This window comes from Miniopterus natalensis, chromosome 1, assembly GCF_054644295.1.
Source record: "Miniopterus natalensis isolate mMinNat1 chromosome 1, mMinNat1.hap1, whole genome shotgun sequence".
NCBI classification, from domain to species: Eukaryota; Metazoa; Chordata; class Mammalia; order Chiroptera; family Miniopteridae; genus Miniopterus; species Miniopterus natalensis.
The window spans coordinates 13,091,016-13,114,323 of NC_142081.1; the positions used below are offsets into that span (position 1 = coordinate 13,091,016).

The 23,308-nt window shown below is 43.2% G+C and overlaps 1 protein-coding gene across 6 annotated transcripts in view; it reads right to left on the reverse strand.

Moving 5' to 3' along the window:
- Window positions 1-4,750: 4,750 nt before the first annotated feature.
- Window positions 4,751-23,308, reverse strand: part of FLRT2 (fibronectin leucine rich transmembrane protein 2) — an 89,065-nt gene continuing 70,507 nt past the window's right edge. For all 6 annotated transcript variants that reach the window (XM_016212917.2, XM_087818732.1, XM_087818745.1 and 3 more), the window contains exon 2: window positions 4,751-11,528. In XM_016212917.2, coding sequence (XP_016068403.2) covers window positions 9,159-11,141 — 1,983 coding nt within the window. In that variant the 5' untranslated portion in view covers window positions 11,142-11,528 and the 3' untranslated portion in view covers window positions 4,751-9,158. The remainder of the gene's footprint in view (window positions 11,529-23,308) is intronic.

Consider the following 23,308-nt stretch of genomic DNA (forward strand, 5'->3'; position numbering starts at 1 on the left):
CTATCCTATCTGCATCGCAGGGTCATGAAACTGTTCATCCTTTGGGTTGCTACCATCCCCACTATCTGCCAGCCAAATGTGGATGTAGACCCTACATTTTATCACGTAGTAGAGAAAAATAAAACTATGTCATTTAGCATTAGCAAAGTCTGAAGCAGGTATTCTCTTGATTTTTTAAATGTTTTAATTTCCCAGTATCTTCTGAACATTCCTTTTGGGGGATGATTTGATACATTTTCTGAATTGATTTTCAACTCTAACCACACCTGTCTGTGCTCTTCAGATCACAGAGGAAAAATAACACACTGCAGAGAAGTTTACTCTTTTACTGTTCAATAGTCCCACTCACCATGAGTCAGAGGACCTGGTATTGTGTGTCACCCTGTGGGACCTCACTTTCCCAGGGGGGGACAAAAAAATGACTAAGGAAAATGGAAAACTCACTGTCAAACTTGTACTTCACAGATATATAGGATGATCCTTACAAATAATTCTGATCTGACTGCTCAAGAAGTTTGGTTTCATCACATAAAGTTGGCAGGATGTCACCCTGTGCCTGTGAGTTGGGTTTGGCTGAAAAATACATGGTCCTTGAATCATTTATTCAGCCCCAGCTACCGTGTTCACTGCTCTATATGCCTTCAGTTCTGTCAGCCACCATATGTGTTAGACTTCACTGTCTCCACTTAGCAAAGGAAATCAATGGCCATCCAGTGTAATTTATTAACCAGGCCAATTGGCAGGCCAGTGGCGGAGGCAGGCTTCCCAAAGAAGTCAGCCTGGTTCAAGTCTGAGTCCTTAATAACCACCACTGTCTACAGCCTGCTTCTTTATGGGACAGTCCTCTCCAGAAGAGAAGTGCTTATTGTCATGGTCATAACCCAGATAGGACAAGGGAAGCCTGTAGATAATATATGCCGTATTTTAGATATAGGATACGACACAGTCAGTAATGACTGTCTCTTTGATAGAGCCGATGGAATCCCCCCAAAAATAATCTACCTTTGCTTTTACGTGTGAAGAGCTCATTTTGACTAGCAAACTGTCAAAATGTTTGACTTTGACTTTGTGTCTGCCATCCTTTTCATGATGGTGACATTTTGTTACAACAATTCTTTAAGATATTTCTTTATATGCCTTTCTGCAAGCTGGCGCAGAGCTGTGAGGTTGTCTGTGAAATGTAAAAGAGATGTTCTGCAAATTATTTTAATAGTTCCCTCAGCCCTCCCTGTGGGCGTAGACATACCTCGATTCCATCTAAAGCTTTCAAGCCAGATGAATGTGCGGCCAGCCAATAATCCCCAACACGAAATTTCGGTGAAGAATAGTAATGGGTAACCAAGAGATTTTTAAGAAAATGTATATGTTCTGCTGCTTCTTGTAAAATGCATATTGTGGTGTTTGAACAAGGCATAATTCAGGATTCCACAGCTCTTTCTGAGGCTTATTTTGAAGTCATCCAGGCACAGGGGTGGACAGAGTGGCTGTTATTTGAGCTGCTGCTGTGGGTGGAGACCTTATCCCACAAGGAGCCTACAGGGCCCCATGGGCTCCATTCACACTTTCTCCAAAAACGTGTGCTGGGCACCAGCCAGGGGCTAAACACGGGACTCAGAACTGAATGAAATACAATTGACATAGTATGTGCTCTGTCACCAAGGGGCCCAGAGAACAGGCATAAAACAGACCCATGAAAAATTAGAATACGGAGGTGCTCTGAACAAAAGTATTTTCAAGCTCTAGTAACGACACAAGAGGAGTCAGATGATTGACAGATGTGATTCCAGAAGCTTTGGCGGGGTGGCATTTGAATTGTATCTTAAAATAGGAACATGTCACCAGGCAAAGGAGGGAGTGAATGTCAAAGAATGAAAGACCTTGAGCAAAGCTACAGCACCACGGGGATCTCGAGTTGTCTTGGAGATAGCCCGAGAGCCTGTTTATTTATTCATTTTAAGTATGTATCTAAAATAAAGTACATGATGACTGAGGAAGAAATTCTGGTAGGGATGCCAGGTTTGACATACATGGGACACAAATATTCTTTTAAACAAGACAGAGCCACCGTCGGGCATTCTTTATAGAGCACCTTTGTCCTACAGTGTGTAGGGCAGGTTCGGGTGGCAACACACTAGGGGAAGGGCCTTAACCGTCAGAGTTAGGGAACGGAGAGAAGCAGACACATGTGAGGGCATGGTAAGTGCTGGGCGATGACGGTTGGCTAATTAAATGCAGGCGGGTGAGCGCTCAGAGAAGGGAAAATGGTGGCAACGAACTAGGCCATGTGCCTGTTGCGTACCAGCAGCTTCCAGGAAGGAGTTTTGATGATGCCAAGTTAGCTCTCCTGGAAAAGAGTCTTATTCAGCACCAGACACTTACCCAGCTGCATCAAGTATATGCTGAAAACAAAACTAAACTAAGGCCCATACTATCCAAACCAGGGACTCCGGCAGACTCTGAGCCGGCACAGTTTTATATTTGATTAGGCAAAGATGGAGCCAATATGGAGATTTAATACGTCATTGAAATAATAAGAATCCCCCTAAGGGTATATTGACATTTTTATCTAGTTCAGACTTCATACCAAGAAAATGGACAAATGGAATTATTGGTTGGTGCGTGCTAAAATGACATCTGGTTTGGAGTATAGCATTAAAAATGCGTTATCCCTACTTTCTGTATAACTAATGAATATAAAGCTTATGTAATATCCTCTAAAGTGTTCATTCTCCATTTGTGCTAAGGAAAAAAAAAAGTGTAAATCCAGAAACTGGTTTGCTAATGCCCTAATAAATTCTGACATGTGAGCAACTTCAGCAGGATCTACAAAGTACTTAGAGCAGCCTCTCAAGTATAAAACAAATTCACTACTAAAAATAACCTGACTCCAGGCCTTTTAATAGTTTTCTCAGCTCACCCTGTGGGTGTAGACATATCTGCATTCCATCTGAAGCTTTCAAATCAGATAAATGTGCAGCCATCAGATAATCACAAAAGTAGAATTTCTATTAAAGTATGGGAATGGATTACCAAGGGACTTCAAAGACAGATATTTTGAGGTTTATAAAAATGTTCCCTTGGTTTGCCACAAACAATTTAATATATGTAGCCAGACTGAAGTTATAATGTCTCCATCATCAAAAACCTTAAACACTGACTACAAATTTATCCTAAGCACTAGTCAATTCTAAGGCTAGTAAATCTATTAAGCGGCAAGGAAACAGTTAAAAATGTATGGTGTCATGCTTGGGGTTACTTCCTGACTCTGCCATTCTCAGGAAGCTGACTCTCAAAATCTGAAAAGTTAAGAGAATACAGGATTAAAGACAAAATGCAATCACGTATAGCAAAGCATTTGGAATATAGTCTTACATATACAGAGATGCTCAGTAATTGTTAGGTGCCATTATTATTATTTTAGTTTCATTTCCATTCTGGCACTCAGTGGAAATTTAAGAGGTTGTGTGTGTAATTACCAAATATAATTCTTAGATTTAAAAAAATTTGAAAATGTAATTCAAATTGGGCTCTGATTTTATCAACATGCTATCACTTTGTTTTATCTGTTAAACACCAAGTTCATCTAATATATAATACAGACGTCTCATTAAATTTACCAACAAGTAATATATGTCTCTTTTGTTACCCTAGATACTCTGTTGAGTTTAAAGAGAATGTTAAGTCATCACATGGGCTCTGAGACACCAGGGTGAGTTAGAACATGAGTTTATTGCATGATCTGTGAGCGTCTTAGCAGCAGAGTCCTATTTTTCTCTGAACCCCTGGCAGAGCCTAACTTAATCCTCTGTTTGAAGTGGGTAAGGAGCACATACATCGAATGGACAAATGTTTAGGAACATTGTGGAGTAGAAGGTATGCTTGATGGGACCAAGATTGTATTTCATTAGACTCTGACACCTCTAAACTCAGCCCAGTGCCTTCCACAGACCAGGATTTTAAGAAACTTTCTTGAATAAATGATATTCCTCGACTAAGGGTCTGGTCATCATAGAACAAGGTCTGTAACTCTTGATGAAAGTAACTAAAAACACGTGAACATTATTTTGCATGAAATCTCCCAAATGTAATATGAACCTCTAGTTAAACTATTGCTTCATAGTTATTTTTCCTACAGAGATTCTACAAATAATTAATACTAGTTAACTGAAGTGTCATGATTTTATTTCCTGATTTAATCTGTCAAATATATTATTAGTAAAATGTCCAAGAGGGGATTTTAAAAGGGGGGAGGGGTGGGGCTCCGGAAGATCATGAGATTAATCCAGAGTCAAACTTGGACATATGAATAGTTCCATTTTCATGAGTGTTAGTTAAAAGTATAGGTGGATGAGCTATGAAAATATTGAAGTAGAAAAGGGCCAAAAGAATTCTTAAGGAAAACTGACATTTAAAACCAATAGTGTATAAGGGAAAAGACTACTCCCATTAGATAACTACCCTGGGACTTACCTATATACTAAACAACAAAGATTTCACAGATACAAAATATGCTCAAGGAATGTGTGTATATTCAAAAGATACTTGGAGGAACACACAATTTAGGAAATAAAAGAGAATATGCAGATTTCATGTAAACCCCTCACATGAAAAGACTCAAATGGTCTTAAAACGCCGACGTTGTCTTCAAGGTGGGAGGAAACGAAAAATCCTATTACCTCCTTCGTTTCTCTTTGCCATTGACAAGTATTGGCTGTACCCCAACAAACTGACTCAGATAAACACAATGTGGTTTTCTTTTAAAATAAGCCTTTACTGAATATATCAACAAGGTACTGTATAGTGTAGAGTGAATTTGTAGTTAACAAAGTGTGCGACACGATAGGTCTCAGAGGATGAGCGATGCAGAATCTTCCAGCCCCCTGCAGTCCCTTGTCAGCGAGAGCGCACTAAACACAAACCAGAAGCAAATCAACATATATGATTCAAACAATAACACATCATCGGGATGAGCTTTCAGTGAAGGCCCGCTGGTCCTCTGAGGGACACACAGCGGTGACACCCTCACCTGGCCTCCGAAGGGTGATCAATCTGACATCCGTATCTCTACAGATGCCCCAGCGCGTGTCTGTGTGCACAACACGTGTTTTACACTTGTTTAAAAATGCCTGTTGCGGTGGCCTTGCTTTGTGCTCTTCTGGTGGGTGTGTTGCTAGAAAAATGAGACGCTTAGCAAAATATAGTCTGCTTTGTGTGTTATAACAACAGTGTCATAGGTGTACAAAACTTTCTCCCCACAGTCAGCGACAAGCCTCCCCCATCGCCAGCACGGCCTACCAGCCCTACTGGAGAAGCCAGAGGCCGATGTAAACGACAGCTTTCCAGGTCAGCATTCTGACTCGACAGCAAGAGCATGAGGCAAGGTTTGACAGGATGGGGAACTGGAAGGGGTCTTTTGTTTGTTGTGTGTATGTATCTCTTTCCCAACTGGGTACTATTTCCCGCTTTGCTTTCCCACGCAGCTGGAAAGGTAAGTCATGAGCAAAATCGTTACTCTCACCTTCTAAAGTGAAAATTAATGTCTCCTGGTTATGGGTTAGAGAAAAAGGTGAACAAAAAACTCAATGGAAATGAACCAGTTCACTGTCAAAAGTTGCAGTGGGCTCTGCAGCCGAGGTGTGCGGTCAAGGGCCACAGCCGCCGCCTGTGGGCTGCGACAGAATTGCCTGGGTTTGGAAAGGGTGCTCTGCTCCCACGAGGAGCGTGTCCCTCTCAGCGGGGAAGGGGGCTCTGACTGCTGCGAAATGTCTAAGACCATTAGGATCCGCACTAGTGGGAAACGGAGCTGTATTATTAGCTACTTCATTAATACTTCTTAACGGACTAGTCACATTACACCTTTTTTAACCTCGGGAATAAAAGTTGTAATATATTTTCAACCAACATCCAGATCATTAGAAATTGTATTATTTCTCACAGGGTAGAAGGAAGGGAACAAAGTCCTTTCTCTGCCTGTGATTGTCTCACATGATGGGCCACTAATGCATCTGACAGTTTTGAGGAAAGCCCAGGGTCTCTCACCTTTATCAGTCAAGTCTCCTTAAACAAGCAGGTGTTAATGACAACCCTGGGCATGAATGATGGTCAGTAATCTCTCTATGATCATGACTATGCCTGTTCCTTTTAGAAGCTCCTGTGCACAGTGGTGGCCTACTGTCTGAAATCACCTCACGGGGTCAGGCAGCAGCGAGCTCTTTAAAAGCCAGTGAGTCGGGCTTTGTTCATGGTCTTGGTCTGCACCTTCAGCCTTGACTCTCAACTAAACACTTCAAGATACAAAATGATGCCAGCTAGAGAGGCCCAAATACATCACCACATAATCCACCACTGATGGTTGTTGTGCAGTTTTCCTAAGATACATAAGACATTACAAATCCCACGACGTGCTTTTATCCTGCCGTAGGCGAGAGCCTCGGGCGTGTAATTACAAATGGGGGACTGATTTTCACTTTAGCCATCTCTGTCACGCTGTGCATGAGATGAGAGTAAAACCTGTTACTAGATTCTACCACGTCAGGAGCACCTTCCAGCGAAGGAACGTTTTCCAATCATCCTAACCATTTCACATGACTGGATCCCCAAAGTACCACTTAAGGCCCAAATAATTCTGTGAATCCCTTAAGGCGTTTAAGACACCTCTCCAGCCTTGGTCTTCTTGGCCCAGAGCAAATCTTTTCAGCAGCCAAATATCCCACTAGGGGTTATACACACAACACAAATAAATAAGAGTGATTATTTTGTGGATAAAAGAAAGAAAAAAACCCCTCAAAAGTCTAAGTACCATCATTTGAACACATAGTTTTATCTACACAGCCAAGGGGAAGAGGGCAGTGGAAGGGGATTATCCGGTTGGATACATAAAAGCCCATGTCATTGTCGTGCGTTTTGGGTGGCTCACCGCTTCACGGATCACCTTCGCAGATTGTCTCAGCCCTTCACTGTGTGGCCCTAGCGCTGAAAAGGTAACAGCCAAACCTCACTAGCTAACTGACTAACGTGGAGACCAAAATCACTGTAGAATTAATTCAATTAATTCATAGTTAATTTCGGCTCTACTGACTGCACAGACAGTTTCAGTTCTTGTGTCTAGAACGTTATATCTCCAGTTATATTTTCTGCTTATTCTGAGGGACAGGGGGGATTAAAACATATAAGTTGGGGCTATATTGTTAAAGAAAATAAAGCTCTTACTATAAAGAAAAACTTGCATAGCATTTTATACCTAAACTTTTACAAAGAGGCGCATCACAGTTCTATTGTGTTAAAAGTAAGAGACAGAGAGAAAGAGAGAGGAGAGAGAGCGAGCGAGCGCAAGCACAAAATGATTGTGACATTAACTTTACGGGTCCCTAAAATAATGGCCTGTGGTAGAGAAAACAGGCAACACAGAGTGAAATGCCTAAATTTGACTTTGAAAATAATTTCCCAAGGGTTTATTTTTTACATAATATATGTGATCTATAGCCCTTCTAAATCTAAGGGGTGGAAAAGAGGAAATTATATATACTTTCTGAAGATGGACATGGCCTCAAAATGACGTGGATTGAAGCATGGGCATCCCTCTCTTCTCTATGCCTTCTCCTCCGTGCCCAGCCCTGCCAAGATTAGGGGAACAAACCTTGGCTCTCTGATGTTCATTTTTCATCCGTTATCATGTTAATATAAGATTGATTATCCCTCCACAAGTCCCAAAGAAGAGGAACATCCAAGATTGAAAAGCAACAAATAAAATTTCAAAAATGGGACAGGATCAAAGTCAGTCCAAGGAGGAAACTCAATATTGTTTTTTTCTTTTAAAAAAACAAAACATTATTTTGGCCAGCTTTGATGTGTTCTTATAGAATTATTAGCAGTGAAAATTAGTATATATTTTAAAGTGTATATGGATATATTGTGCAACCAAGACTGGCATCCATAATTTTCTTTCAAATTTTGAGCAGGGGGGGAGAAAAACAAACATAGCATAAACAGCTAATTACGAAAATACATGTGAGGTGATTGGAAGACAAGAATTTGCGAGGGGGTAAAGGTATTAATTCAAGCTATTTCAACATGATACTAACAAAGGCAGTTGACACAGTATAGCAGAGCCGCCGATCGCTTGCTTTTCTCTAAGTGGTATCCACAATTTGTAAAGAACAGGCTGCTTTAGTATATCCCAAACATCGATCCCTTGTGGGTCTAAATATCATGTTGACATAGCTGCAGTGAATCTACCCAAATAATTCTCATTATCAAAAATAACTCCATTCAATATAATCTTCCCATTATTTTTATTAGCCTCTTCTAAAAAAAGTATTCTAGAATATATCTCTGTTGAATGTGACTGAGCCTGACATATAATTTGAATAGTAACACTTTTAAAGGGAATTTTCTGGCCGGGACATCATACCTGTCCCCGAAGGTGAGTAAAGTCAGACTCGGGTCTCCAGCTCTGTGACCACATAGGGCCGGGGAGCGATTTTTAAGTTCCTGGTCAGACTGCCAACCCCCAGGTTTAAGGGTCTTTGCCAAACCCTTGATGCTGCCAGGTTGGGTTCACTTATCTCACAGGAACTGACTTCCTCTGATGCTTTCTCCGTTTCCTGTTTTGGGTCAAACCAGGGTAACTACCTCCCTTCTTATATTTTGGGATTTTTGAGCTTTCCTTCCAGGCCAGGAAGTATAGAAATAGCATGAAGATTTCCGGGCCATTCTTTGACCCGTATTTTATATCCTACCCCGATGAGTCCATTTTTACCTGCCCTTTCTTCTGACCACGGCTAGGAAAGGAATTTATCCTGACAGCGTCAACAGCAAAGTGGTTCCTGTGCATCGTAAGGAAGAATCACTCGTCCTTTCGCCTTGGCGTTGGGTTCTCTGTACAACCCTGTACAGTACTTCAGCAACTATTTTTTTTTTTTTTAAGATTTAAAAAGCAAAGAGTTACAAAACTGTTTGTAATTAACTTGAAATAGAAAAGATAGCACTTTTTTTTTAAATCCCATTATATAGTACACCGTATAAATTACAGAGTATTCAAATGCACAAATGCATCTGGGTAACATTTATCAAATGTAATTTGCGTGTCTCTATGTGCACACACGTGTGTGTTCCCGGGAGGGCCACTGTCCGCCCGCGTGACGCTGGGACCTCGGCTGTCACGTGTGGCAGTGCTCCAGGTCTGGCACACTGCTGTTGCAGTATCGCATGTTGTTGGGGATGTGGCAGTCTGTGTAGTTAATGCCCCCGTTTGGGGTGTAAATGGGCTGCAGTCTGAAATCTCCTTTAAGGAGCTGATCGTTATTTAAGGAGACGATCTGAAAGCTGGTCTCTGTCATCTCCAGGATGGAATTGTCCTTCTTGGTGCCCGCCTCGCAGTAGTCATCTTTCCGCCGGCCTCGGTTGTATTTCCACTTCTGGGAGGTGTAGCGCCCCTTTTTGTGCATGTGCCAGCAAAAGACGCTGAGCAGGACCACGAGCACAAATATCACGGCACCCCCGATCAGGCCCGCCAGCAGAAAGGGGGAGCCCATGCTGTGCGACGTGGTCTGCTCGTGGCTGGAGGCAGTGTTGCTGCCGTTGTTCAAATAGGAGGCGTGGGTGGTGGCCTCGGAGCAAATGGTGTCTTCCACGGCTCGGTAGTTAAAAGCATCCAGTGGCACCAGACAGATCCGGTAGGTGGATCTGGGCTCCAAGTTAACCAGGCTCAAATGTTGCTTCTCCCCGCTGACGATGCGTTCCTGAACAATGCCCCCGACTAAACTGTGGCCCATTTTCACCCACGTGAGTTTGTACGCCATCACAGTAAAGAGAGACAGCCAGCTGACCTGAATGGAAGTGTCATTCACAAAATGGACAGTCAGCTGGATCCGCTCGGAAATGGGTGGGGTCACCCTTTCCCTGCCCTCCCACTCGGGAACCGTGGGAGGTCTGGAGGTGGTGGGAGTCGGAGGCGTGTAGCTTTTGCTAGGGGCTGGGACAGACAGTGTGGGTGGCTGAGTTGTTGGGGCAGCTGTACTTGGGGCCGGGGTGAAGACGGGCAGGCCGGGGGTCGTGGTGGGACACGACAGAAGATTCATATTCAACTCCCTGACAGCCATCCCCCGGACCTGCTCAGGACCTTGGCACATGAACCCCCGCACATTGAGAGATGAAGGGATGTATCGGAGCCACTCCGTGACCCACTTAATGCTGCAGTCACAGAACCAGGGGTTATTCCGAGCAGTGAGCTGCTTCAGGTTGGAGAGGTTATCGAAGACCCCTTGCGCCAGCACGCGCAGCTGGTTGTTGGATATATCCAGCCGCTCCAGCTTGCGGAGGTTGGAGAAAGCCGTCAAAGGGATGTGGTTTATCTGGTTGTCCTGCAGATACAGCCGGAGCAGATGCGTCCCTGGGAGGTCGGGTGGGGGGTGGGAGAGCGAATTCCTTACGATTGAAAACTCCTTGAGCTTGGTGAGGTGGCTGAAGGTGCCCTCGGCAATGCCCTTGTTGGTCAGGAGGTTCCCGTCCACTATCAGGCGCTCCAAGCTCGTGAGGTTCTGAAAGGCCATGTCTGAAATGACAGCGATTCGATTTTCATCCACCCTCAGCTCCTGCAAGTCCACGGGGAGCCCAACGGGGACACTGCTCAGATGATTCTTGGACAGAAACAGCAATTTGAGGCTCACGGCCTCCCGGAAGGCCCCTTCCTCCACCCCCACCGTGGATATGGAGTTGTCATCCAGGTGGAGCTCTTCGAGCTTCAGGAGCTGGGCAAGAGCCACCCGTGAAATGGTCTGAATGTTGTTTTCCTGCAGATGGAGAACTCGGACGTTCTTGGGAAGGTTCATGGGGAACTCATCCAGTTGGTTGCCATACAGGTAGACGGTGTGCACCGACTGTACGTTGTGCAGCTCTGCAGGAAATCCAGCATTATTAATTTGGTTGTTGTGGAGGTAGAGCACGGTTACGCCCTCCGGGATCCCAAGAGGCACTGAGGTCAAGCTTCGCTCGTTACAGTAGACAAAGTTCCTGTCACAGCGGCACACGCTGGGGCACGCCAGGAGTCTGGACACCTGGGAGTAGAGCCCCAGGGAAATGAGAAGCCAAGATTTCAGGAAGAAGGCCCCACGGCTGGGCCTCTGTGTGGTCTGCAGGCCCATTTCTGAAGTACGGAAATAAAATACAACGTGGTGGGGAAAAACAAAAGCAAAAAATAATAGATAGCAAACCAACAGATGACTGGATGGGGTCCTGTGAAAGTCCAGAACTCCAACTAGAGGAGATGTCCCAAAGGCCCGCGGTGAAGGAATCTTCTCGCGGTCTCTGGTCTTGTCAGCCTGTGTTGCCCTCCCTGCTACTGTCCTCCATGTGCAAAAAAAGGAAAAAAAAAAAATCAATAGGGAGAATTTTCTGCACAGGCAATGAATGAAGCCAAGTTATCGGCGCTCAACAGAGGCCCGGCTGGGCAGGCAGAACACCCCTCTTCGGCTGTAGGTCGGTCAGCGTTGGTCAGCCTATGAACTTCTTGGTTAAGCTCAATCTGCAATCTGTTGTAGGAAAGTAGAGAGAAAAGAGTCAGTTCAGGGTAGTAGTGGGAGAAGTGCCGCCCTGACTGTACACCTTTCAGGAATGATGTCACTGGGGCTAAGTGACTAGAGGCAGGTGACTGGCATTCAGTGATATTTTAAGCAACAGTAATTCAGTTGAAAAGGTATCCAAAGAAATGAAAATGACTCAATGACCTTCTGAACAAAACCATACTGTTACCTCTGACTGTCAATGATCACGCTGCGCATTTTACAATGCCAATCAGTATTTTCTCTTCAGTACCTATTTGCATATGCAAACAGACAGGCACCCCGCTGAGTCCACCGAATCGCATGACCAGAGCACCTACAAATTGGACTGGTCCAAGTCTTGTTTCCAGATGAAACAAGTGACCAAGGAAGCAATAAAATTTAAAGGGGGGGGGAGTGAAACCCTTTCAAGTCACAAATAAACCAATGCAAAATGGGACTGACAAAGTCCTTTAAAAAGACACAGCCTTTTGATCTGACACGGTGATGGAGCACTACAAAGGAAGGCGCAGAATGTGTGAAGGCAGAGAGAAGACGCTTCTTCCTCTTTTCTTGCCTCCTCTCGCCTTTTCTTTCTCCACAATAGCTTGCATCTGGGTTGCCAAGTAGTAGGACCAAACCCCAGCCCCTGACATATTGTCACTTATCCCCGGTTTTGGGACCTCCAGGTACAGGTGCACTATGTATGCCACTGTGATCCCTTTGAGAGTTGCAGAGCTCATGACTGGGAATACATTATTTTTCAACAACACAACCTTCTGCCCATCTGTGTTTTTCCTGCCGTCAAAGAAGGATCTTCAGTAAACTTGGAAATGACAGAAGACACAGTTGCGGAAGTAAAGGCAACCCACGGATAGCGATCCTGCCTTCATGCTCCAGAACGAGTCCCATCTGTTTTTAGATTACAGAGGTAAAGAAGCTAATTGAAAGGTGCCAGATTTGATTTTCCTACAAAATAAGCTAACATGACAAGACATGGAAAGCTAGGAGTCTCTTAATTCTCACCAATATCCGGAGATGGAAACAACGTATATCAAAAAGCAAGGAGGAACTATTTGAAATTGTTCCCTTAGCTATCTTGAGAAACATAATTAAAAAAGAAAAAAGTGTATGTGCTGTTTAAGTGTCATGGATACTGTAAATCTGTTCTACAATTTAAAAGGTGGTGAACCACCTAAAAAATGCTTTTCGTGACCAGAAATGGTAAAATTCATTACTTACTGTTCAGAAATCTTCTTTAAAAACAAATGATGGGATACTTTATAAAAATAAATAAAATCAAACATTATTTAATTTGTTAAATTTACAAATATATGGTTTGCCACAGAACAAGAGCCATCTCCTCTGGCAAAATCCCTCTATGCTTAAAGAATAATTTATAATAAAACCAAGAGTAGTATAGAAAAAATGAGTTTAATGCCATAGCTTGGTACCATCCTTAGCTCAGGTTTCAATTTTCAAACCATCTTAACATTTCCTAATAGTTTGTTATTCAAGTGTGATCCTTGGTCCAGGAGCATACGCTTGACCAGAAGTTGCTGGAAACACAGAAGCCACATATTAGGCAGAGCCTCAGTTGTGAACCCTAAAATCTGAGACACACCGCCCTGCACAGTGCCATCTTATTTAACCATTCAAATGTTTTAATTTATTACATGTAAAACAAATGTAAGAGCATGATGTTAAATGACTCTTTAGAGAAAAGTAAAAGCATAAAACATACTAACCACTTCCATCCCCAAGAGACTGTCTCAAATTATATCTTACATGTAAATGGCATTTGATAGGTGGAGCAGTGTACTGACTATACGTGCCACCTGGCCTCAGCAGACTCTTGAAAAGGGTCTATCTGAACGACAAGCACTGATGTGTGGTAGGAGTCATTCGTAATCAGGGGAATCCACTTTTATAAAGCATGATTTATTTAAGAACAAAACACTGTTTGGTGCTATAGCATTTACTCTTCAAAGAGGTAGGAAATGGAGACTAAAAGAATAAAATCTAGTATATTGTTTAGTATTCCACAGGAATCTTCCAAGTGTGATAGTGACACACAGTGAATAAAATTTTGTAAGGTAGCAAAACAGCTGCTCTGGGGTCTCTAAATAAGTGCTTATGTAAAAACAGTAGATGCCTAGCTGTGTTTACACGCCAAGTTTTTAGGGCCTGAAAAACCATAAAACAGTAGATGCCTAACCGTGTTTACACGCCAAGCTTTTAGGGCCTGAAAAACCATAAACCAATATTTGAGGATGACAGAATCTACTTGGAAAGTTCCTCCGCTAACAGCCTCAAGGCAGTAATGGCTGGGAGTTAACCAAGTGCTCAGGGATGGAGACTCTCCCCATCTACCCAAATTGTAAATCTTCTACCCACCTGAGCTGTGTCCTGGAGGAACAGGAGGAAGTCCCTCTGGCCCAGGCCTTGCGCCCTTGCAGGTGGATGTTACTCATGGGCTCATCTTTTCTCATCACATACCAGAGGAAGCGGTCCTGCAGAGGGCTCCTCAGAGGACTGCATGGGGCCAACTGTCTACCTGCCCTCCTAGGAGAAAAGTCCCATCTAGATCACAGTGTGCTGATCAGCCGCAACAAGTGCCATTTGGAATGACAGCAAACGCCCAGGGTTTTCTGTGAGCTTCTTGGGAACCTCACAAAATCACAGTGCACAGTAGGCTGGCTCTCACCCTTGGGTCCACAGCAGCCTAAGTATTATCTCAGCCAATATACTGTACCTTTGTGCCAAGTAGCGCAAGTGTAAAACGGCAAACGCGTAGAAAAAGACGCTTTTGAATTTCAGTAGGCTAACATTCCCTCTATATTTTCAGCTCTAATTCCTCCTAAATATTGAAAGCAGAAATCCTTTTAGACCTTAAGCTGGAGACGGTATTTACAGAGAAAGCAACACAGAGTAATAGTCAGCAGACTGGGCCCTGAGATCTCCTTCTGCCTCTGACCCTCGCTGGCCCTCGGGCTTTGGATACATTAACCTTCTAAGTCCCTCTCCTCATGTGAGAAATGATCTGCTAACTCACAGCCTCCTGGAGAGGATTAAGTTGGATAATATTGTGAAAAGCTTATATGGTGCCTTACAAATGGCCACAATGTAATGCTGTAGGCAGCTATTCTCTGCACACTTGTCATTATTAGTATAGGCGAAGGGGTAAACTCCAGCACCCACAGCAACCTAGAATCACCGTGGAGCCGCCCCTGTGCCCTTTCCCTTACGCCAGGATTTCTCAGCCTCAGACCACTGACGTTTGGAGCCTGACCATTCTTTGGTCGTGAAGTTGCCATGAGCACCCAAACGAGTCTCCAGCTACTGCCAAAGATACGTCCCCCTGGGGTGGCAAAACCTGCCCAGGCTGAGAACCACTGACATGCCCCATCTCCCAAGCACCTTAGAAGGTCAGCATCATTGTTGTGATTCTACAGAGGAAACGGAAGGTAAGTTTCTAATAAATGGAACCTAAAAACGCTCCTTGCCATGGGCACTCAAAATGCAGTATGTTTGTCCTTGATTTCCCAACCGGCATTGAGTGGGCACTGGGAGAAAGATGGTCTTCTGCAGAGCTGGCCTGGCTGCTGGCTTCGTGAGGCTCAAAGCCTGGCGAGGGGAGGATTCGGGGGCAAGCAGGGAATTACGGTACCGCGGGAAGCGCACCGGCCGGGGGCACCAGGGAATTACGGTGCTGGGTGCAGAGTGCAAATTTAGCCCATGGGGTGTCCTGAAGAACGCTGAATGACAAGGACTGTCTATGTGACGATCTGAAGAATAAACAGGTGCAAGCAAGAGAAGATTCTAGAAATTCTACACACGGATCCAAGCCAGTTGTACGTGGGCCAAGAGGCAAAACTCAGCCCAGCTGAGGAAAGAACTTGGCCGGACAGCACTTTGCCCCCACTTTGGTCTGCTCCTCACTGAGGCAATCCCGTTTCTAGATGATCGGGCCACAGGCCCATGTTTCACAGTCACCAGGAGTTTCATTTGTAAGCCTCTACTGCGGGGAATAAAAAGGTTTTGCTTCGGATCAAGATGCCGCTCAAATATTCAGAGCCAAAGTGGTGTTTTTTCTCTTTTCTTTCGTATTTGTTTGAATGCCGCATTGAGGACATTTCCCCTCCAGGAAACTGGAGATTAATAAAGAAAGGCTCCATGGAAGGCACTAGGTAAAAACAGAAATTTTTATTTAAAAGCAGAAAACAGTTTCAAAAGCCAGGGTGTAAATCAACTGGCAACCACCGCTCTTTGGAGGCAGCGAGACCAGGCCCTGCCAGTCTGCTGAAGATGACGGGAACAGCAGAAGTCCTTCCAGGGTGCTTTACTTCAACTCTTTTCATCGGAACTGCAACTCGGAGCACACAAATCATGGAAAGGCTTTCTGCAAAGTGTCTCTCTCCTAGTGCTGCCTAAGGAGATTTTTTAAAATTAATTCCAGGAGCCTCTATTCCAGGAGCGCTTAATAAACTCCGGCTATAAAAATCATAGCTGAGAAAATAGGAACTGTCAATAAGCAATGCCAATTGCATAATATAATGACACTAGGACAAACCTAATAAAATCTTAATGGTTTCAGCATTGGCTGGATTGTGACGAGACAGCACAATGCGTGAAGGGATGGAAATGCGAAAGCTCAACGTCAAGAGAGGGATTCTCCTTGGAAAGTTTCCGAGGGTACACCGGACTCAGTGCTTCTGGAGTTAGGCAGTTTGTGCTTAAAATCAGACGCACGCAGGTGCAGGATCCACAGGCCTCTCACTACACTACAAATGTCTTTGTTGCAATCTGGAAACACTAAAGCAATTTGAGATCTTGTGCACATTTCCACATTCCTGAAGATAGGTTATAAATACTGTGCATAGGACAATGAGGAAGGTGCTATAGTTGGTTGGCCAAGATGTGGGGATTAGCAGAGGAATTCAGGGGGAAATATAACAATCGGCTCCCCCTAACTTGAAATCATTTTTTCCATTTCATTCACTGAACCTCAACCAAGCCCCTTAAAGTTTCTCATTAGACAAATATTTTTCTTTGCTAACACAAAGAGAGAGAAAGAAGGGAAGAGAGGAGGGAAGGAGGCAAGGAAAGAAAGGAAACACTTTATTTAAGCAGTTGACAATTTCCTGGCTCCGGTCCATCTAGAATTGAAAACATTAAAATTGGACAAAACATAAAAAAATAAAAAAGCTATTCTCCTGGCAAGCATAAAACTCTCTAACACATTGAAGAGTTGTTATCCCAAGACTTCCAACGCAGTTGGTTCAAATAATAGGGATAAGCTTAGAGCAGGCAACCGATTTTACAAACTCAAAAGCATAAATTTTGAAGACACATTGTTACTGCCACAGGCTGCTCTAAATCTCTCAGTCCACTAGGGAGCTCCCACTTGCTGTCCCTTGGGCCCATTGAAATCTGCATAATCTAAACTATAGACTGGGTTTCGGGGTATTCAATAAACCCAGTACTGAACAAACTAACAACGGAAGAAATTTTACTGCGACAGCAGCAATTGAATTAAAGAAAAGGAAAAAGTACATGGTCCACAAAGAATGGAACTCCTATGGCTCATATCTATATACTTTCAAACCATTTCAAATGGTTTGTTAAAGTCCATTCATTCATTCACTCGCTCAAAGAAACAGATACTGAGCATCTCTTGTTTCAGGCATGGAAAAGAGCTAATTTCTTAGGCTCTCATCTTTGGGAGAGATTTTTTTCCACCATCTTATCCAATGATTCCCCAAACCCTGAGAGTCATCCAAAACACTAAGGAAAGGTGATGAAAAATGAGTATTTCCAGGTCCCACCTCTGCAGATTCTAGTTTGATAAGACTTCAAAGAAGTCTGGGCATGTACATTTTATCAACTTTCCCCATTTGGGTCTGATGATTAGCCACTTTAAGGTTCCACTAACCAGACATTCACTATCAGAAGTTGCTTTCAGGGCATCGAGACAACTGGTCCTTCTCTTCTGGATCAAGCCAACATGTGAGAGGTATATAAAGAGCAAAGGGTTCAGAGTCAGAATTTAGCTTTGATCACAGCTCAGCCACCCATTAATAGCATGACAATGGGTCCTTGACTTAACCTCTCTGAATCTCACTTTTTTTCATCTCAAGAGAGCATAATAAGCCAGGCTCATGAAATTGTTGGGAAAACTAGATATAATGCATGTAAAGTAACTAAGAGTGCCAAGTGGTGATTAAATAAACTCAATTATCTGTAATTCAAGAGAGGTGCAGATGGTATACTGAGCAGGAGCTAGCTCTGAGGACAGGTGACCTGAACAGCTTTCCCACTTATCAGCTATGCCAGCCTGGGTTCCTGGCTTCACCTCCCTATGTCCCAGTTAACTCATATGTAACATGGAAAAAAAAGATAGTACTAACCTCTCATGGCTGTGGTAGGGATATAAATCACTTAGAATACTGCCTAACACATAGAAAACATAAACTATGTGCTGGTCATTCCTGCTACTAACTTAAAAAACAACAACAATGGAATACTATTTTGACATAAAAAAGAATGAATTCTGGCCATTTCTGACAACATGGATGGAACTTGGGGGTATTATGCTAAGTAAATAAGTCAGACAAAGACAAAATAACATGATTTTACTCATACGCGGAACCTAAAACAAAACAAAAACAAACTCATAGATACAGAGAACATTGGTGGTTATTAGAGGGGAAGAGTGTTGGTGGGGAGGGACAAAATGGGTGGGTGCAGTCAACTGGATGGTGAAAATGTAGGTAGATTTTTGGTGGTGATCACTTTGTAGTGTATACAGATGTCAAATTACAGGTTGTACTGCTGAAATTTAAATAATGCTATATACTAATTTTACTTCAATTAAAAAATAAAAATAATTACTAATAAAAGCCTTCTGTCTCAGGGAGCTTTTGTCTCTAATTTGGCAGAGAGCCGGTTTGTTTGAATCCATCAAATTTTACTACCCTCTCACTTTCATTCACTGTTTCAATCACAGTTCTTTCCTTTGGAGAGACACCTTCCCATCCATTAACCCTGTAAATATGTGGAGATGCCTACTGGGTCTCTGAGATCTTCTCCTTTCCTGTGTAAATGCCCCATTTCTTCCATGTCCTCCTGACTCTTAGCAATGCTAAAGCCTTCCCTGGTAATATTTTTCTTGATATGTGTTACCCAGCATGGAAAACAAGACCCACAGTGTGGTCTAACCAACACCAAGTACAGCCCAGCAAGTACTTGGGGAATGCCCACTTCCTGCTAGACATGGAACTAGTTACCAGAAAGATAACTATGGCACCACCCCTGGTGTCGAGAAGAGGTTCCTGCCAGACCAGCTAACTCTTGCATAAAGCTCTTTTCAATTCCCAAATCATTTTAATGTTCCATTTCATTTAATTCCACAACAACCCATAAGAAATAAGTATATCAACCTTGAATGAAGTCCACAGAAGTGAAGTAATCTGCCTGAAGCCATGTAGATGGTTTGGGGAGAGAATGCTATCATAAATCTCCTGTAAGAAAACACGAGCTTCAGGTGTGATGTTATGAATGGTGTTAATTATAATGGTATTAAAACCAACACCTACTTCTGTGCAAAAACAAAAGCTCTTTCCCACTGCTTAAGTTTATAAAACTAGCAGTTGCCCGGCACTTGAAGTGGGTAACACTTCCCAGCTGGCCTGTGTGTAGGTGAAGGGCAATTAGTCAGGGAGCCCTTATCCACTCTCCCCCCACCCCTGCAGGCTCCACAGGGCTGAGAAACCAAGTGGCTGCCCAGCAGCCAGCAGCATCCAGGTGCCAAAGGTCAGGGGTGTCGAAAAGACTTGGCAGCTACTTACGGGATGCTAGCAAGACAGACAACCAAGTCTCCTTCCCTACTTCAGTGTCAAAGAGTCTCAAGTCGTCTGCCACCACATTCTACAGCCTGAGAAGGTTTTTTTGTGGGGCCACTGTGGGAAAAGCTGTTGAAGGTGAAACTGTCCACCAACTGCCCAACACATGGCCACCTTATGTACACTAACCTCTTGGGATGAGATGTCACAGGCATCATGAGTTCCTTGAATTCCAAAGGAAAAATAAATCTGTAGAAAGTGGCATCAGTAATCCGTTAAACACTACATTTAGGGAAAATCTTGCTAGATCTGCTTTCTCTCTACAAAAGACGGTATCCAGACAATCCCATAAGAGCACTGAACTCCAGGGAGTCTGAAAGGTTTCTTCTTCCATCTTCCACCCTATGATTCAAACATGCAGTCGTCATTCTGAATGCGAGTGTCCCTTTCTGTGCTGTCCCCATTCGGTCACACACCCACGTGCAATCTCTCAGCATTTACCCGGAGCGGGGGAGGAGAGAATAAGCCATCATGCCTCTCTCTTCTTCCCTCCCTCTCCTTCTTGGGAGGCAAGCTCTGCTGCCAGAGAACAGAGTCTGCCTGCACCTGCACCCACTTTCTATTCCACAGCATCCCTTCCTTGCAAGCCTCGCGCTACAGGCACCTCCAGGACATAATTCTCCGTCTCTTCCTTCCGGCGTGTACAACCTCTTGCTCTCAAACTGGATCCACTTTTAAACCTTCTCCATATTTTCGACTTAAAAATAATCCCCTTGACCCAAAATCCCACCCTCCAGCTGTTGTCACATTTCTTTCCTAACTTTTAGCCAAATTCCTAAAAAAGAACAGTCCGTCATCAGAATCTCTGTTTTCTCACCTCCCACCCATCTCTCACCATCACAGCCCACACTGGTTCCTGCCCTACTTTCTCAGAAGCATCAGCCCCAGGTTGCTAAATGCACAGGGCTTTGCCCACCTTCCTCCTACCTGAGCTCACGGCACCACTGAACTTGTTGTGCTTGCCCTTCTCGAAACTTCATCGTCCCTTGTTTGCTATGACATCTAGTGTGCTGGTTTTCCTACTATTTTTCCTGCTATTTTTTGTTCTTCAGGCTTTCCCTCGTCAGTTCTAGCTATTCGATGTGAGTCCAGGGAGCTGGGTCCAGGCACTGGTCTTACTTTCCCTCTGTAGGAAATGGCCTCTGAGCCTTAAGCTTAAATTATTATTTTATGCAAATGAATCATACACTTAAATCTCCATCCTAGACTGTCTTCTCAGCTCCTCACCTGTACATTCTAACAACCATGTGACTTAACTTACTTTGAGGTTTCAAGATCACTTCCAACATAGTATGTATAGTTTCAGATACTTTTAAGAACTTTCCATGCACTGACTCATAATAAAGCAATGCATTTTACACTGTAATTACCCCCAAAGAAGGAAAGAGTGCTCCAGGTTAAGTAGCTTCCCCAGGGCCAATCAGCAGATAAGTGATAGGAATGGAATGTGAACTTGGGCATGGGCTGGAGAGCCTTGCTCCTAACCTATGTCCTGCCTCCCCATAAGCCCCACGCAGCCAGAGATGGCTCTGCTTTTGCTCATTACTGTTTCCCCAGAGCCTAGAGCAGCACGTGGCAGGCATTCCAGAAGTGTTTGCAGAATAAATGAAGGAATCAAAGAATGGCCTTCAGATGATTACTTTGCTTGAAGAGGTCGTCTGTAAAATCTCTTTGACATTTTCAGTCTGAGGTCCCATAAGAAAGCAACATACTATTTCAGAACAGACTTCAAGGGGTTTAAGCTACTCTAACTTACCCAGAAAGACTGAGGGATAGATGAAGAAATGGATGCATAGTCCCCAAACATAAAGAGGCTGGATACCTTAGAGAAAGGTCAGAGCATGCAACTGGAAAATAATTGCAATGAGGATAGCACTATTCTTGCTTTACAAAATCATATCTAATGATGTGCCATTATTGACTGACAGGCCTGAGGACATGGGTCAGTCTGACCCACTGTTACAAACTTCATTTGCTGAAAGGTGCGCCTGATCACACCAGACACCTGACCCCGCAGTCCCATGATGGTTATGACCCGAATTCAGGTAAGCCTTTATGATCTCTCACACACACACACACGAATACATGCTTCTGCTCATATAACACCCACAATTAGTATATTTACATAGATTCAGTGTGACAGTTACTGTACTTTAATTGCATACCACTTTACCACTCCACAGAGTCCGAATCAATACAAAATAGGCCAGCGTCTCTGAGAGTTATAAAAACGCTTATGCACTAATTCGAAAGGATATATGCATCCCTATGTTCATTGTAGCATTATTTACAATAGCCAAGATTTGGAAGCAGCCCAAGTGCCCATCAGTAGATGAGTGGATAAAAAAGCTGAGGTACATTCACACAATGGAATATTACTTGGCCATAAAAAAGAAGCAAATCTTACCCTTTGTGACAGCATGGATGGACCTGGAGAGTATTATGTTAAGTGAAACAAACCAGTCAGAGAAAGACAGATACCACATGATCTCACTCATATGTGAATTCCAATGAACAAAAGAAACTAACAAAATAGAAACAGACTCATAGACACAGAGAGCAGACTGACAGCTGTCAGAGGGTAGGGGAGTTGGGGGACTGGGTGATAAAAGGTGAAAGTATTAAGCAAATACATAAATAAATTACCTCATAGACACAGGCAACTGCATGGAGATTACCAGAGGGAAAGGGGATGGGGGAGGTAGAAGAGGGTAACGGGGGGATAAATGGTGATGGAAGGAGATTGGACTTGGTGTGATGAACACACAATACAATATACAGATGATAGATTATAGAATTGTACACCCGAACCCTATATAATTTTATTAATCAATGTCACCCCAATAAATTCAATAAAAATAAAATAAATTACACGCTTATGAGAAATATAAACTGAATCCCAAACTATAAACATGACCGATTTTCCTACCAAAATACTGCACCATATGTGTAATATGCATAATGAAAGAGATAGTGGGTGTCTCCTTCACAAAAAGAATCCAGATTTCAGTGAGCGATATTGATTAGCACAGGGAATGAAATTACACAGAGTGCAGTGCCAGGTGAGTTATCTGATTTTGAGTCTAAACTATGAAAAATTCATCACTTAAGCTTATTTCGGTGTCATAGGGATGGTTCCGAATGTAAATGCTCTGAAATTTCCTGGCTGAATCAATGGGCTTTATCACACATCTTCTTGTCCTCAGAACACCTGTCATGCTGAAGCGTCAGGCTGTGCTCAGGATTTAGGGGATGACAGACAAAAACAAAATAAAAATAACCATTTCTTATCCTTGACCTTCTCCTCTCAAGGACATTTCTCTTGCCAAAACATGATCATGTGTGGGCTAAAATAAAATCAAGTGATTTCCAAGAAGCAAAATCAAACCCCAGATGAGAAGCATCCGTATCACACCCGGGGTAGCCACACAGAGCACAGGGCCAGATCAAAGGAAAATAGTAAAGAACAAAATAGATTTTCAAAGTTACCTTTAAAAAAATCTATACTGGTGGCCTTTCTCATTTGAATGAATTTTGAAATCTGTTCCCCAAACACAGAGGCATTTAAACATATGAGTAGATGTTTTTCCAGGTTTATACACAGCCAGAGCACTGTTTTCACTTATGGACGCTGCAGGTTTCAAACTTTAACCCAAATGCGAGACAATGGTACGTTCTTAAGAATATTCTGTTTTCTAAAACAGAGCTCCCCACCAAAAAACAAACAAACAGGAAAACATAACTTTTTTTTTTTTTTTTTTTTTTTTTTTTTTACAGAAAAGCAAACTACAGTATGACTCAAGCCACGCCACCCAGGTCCCTGTGCAAGAGGCTGCCACAAGAGGGAGGCAACAGAGCAGAAAGGCC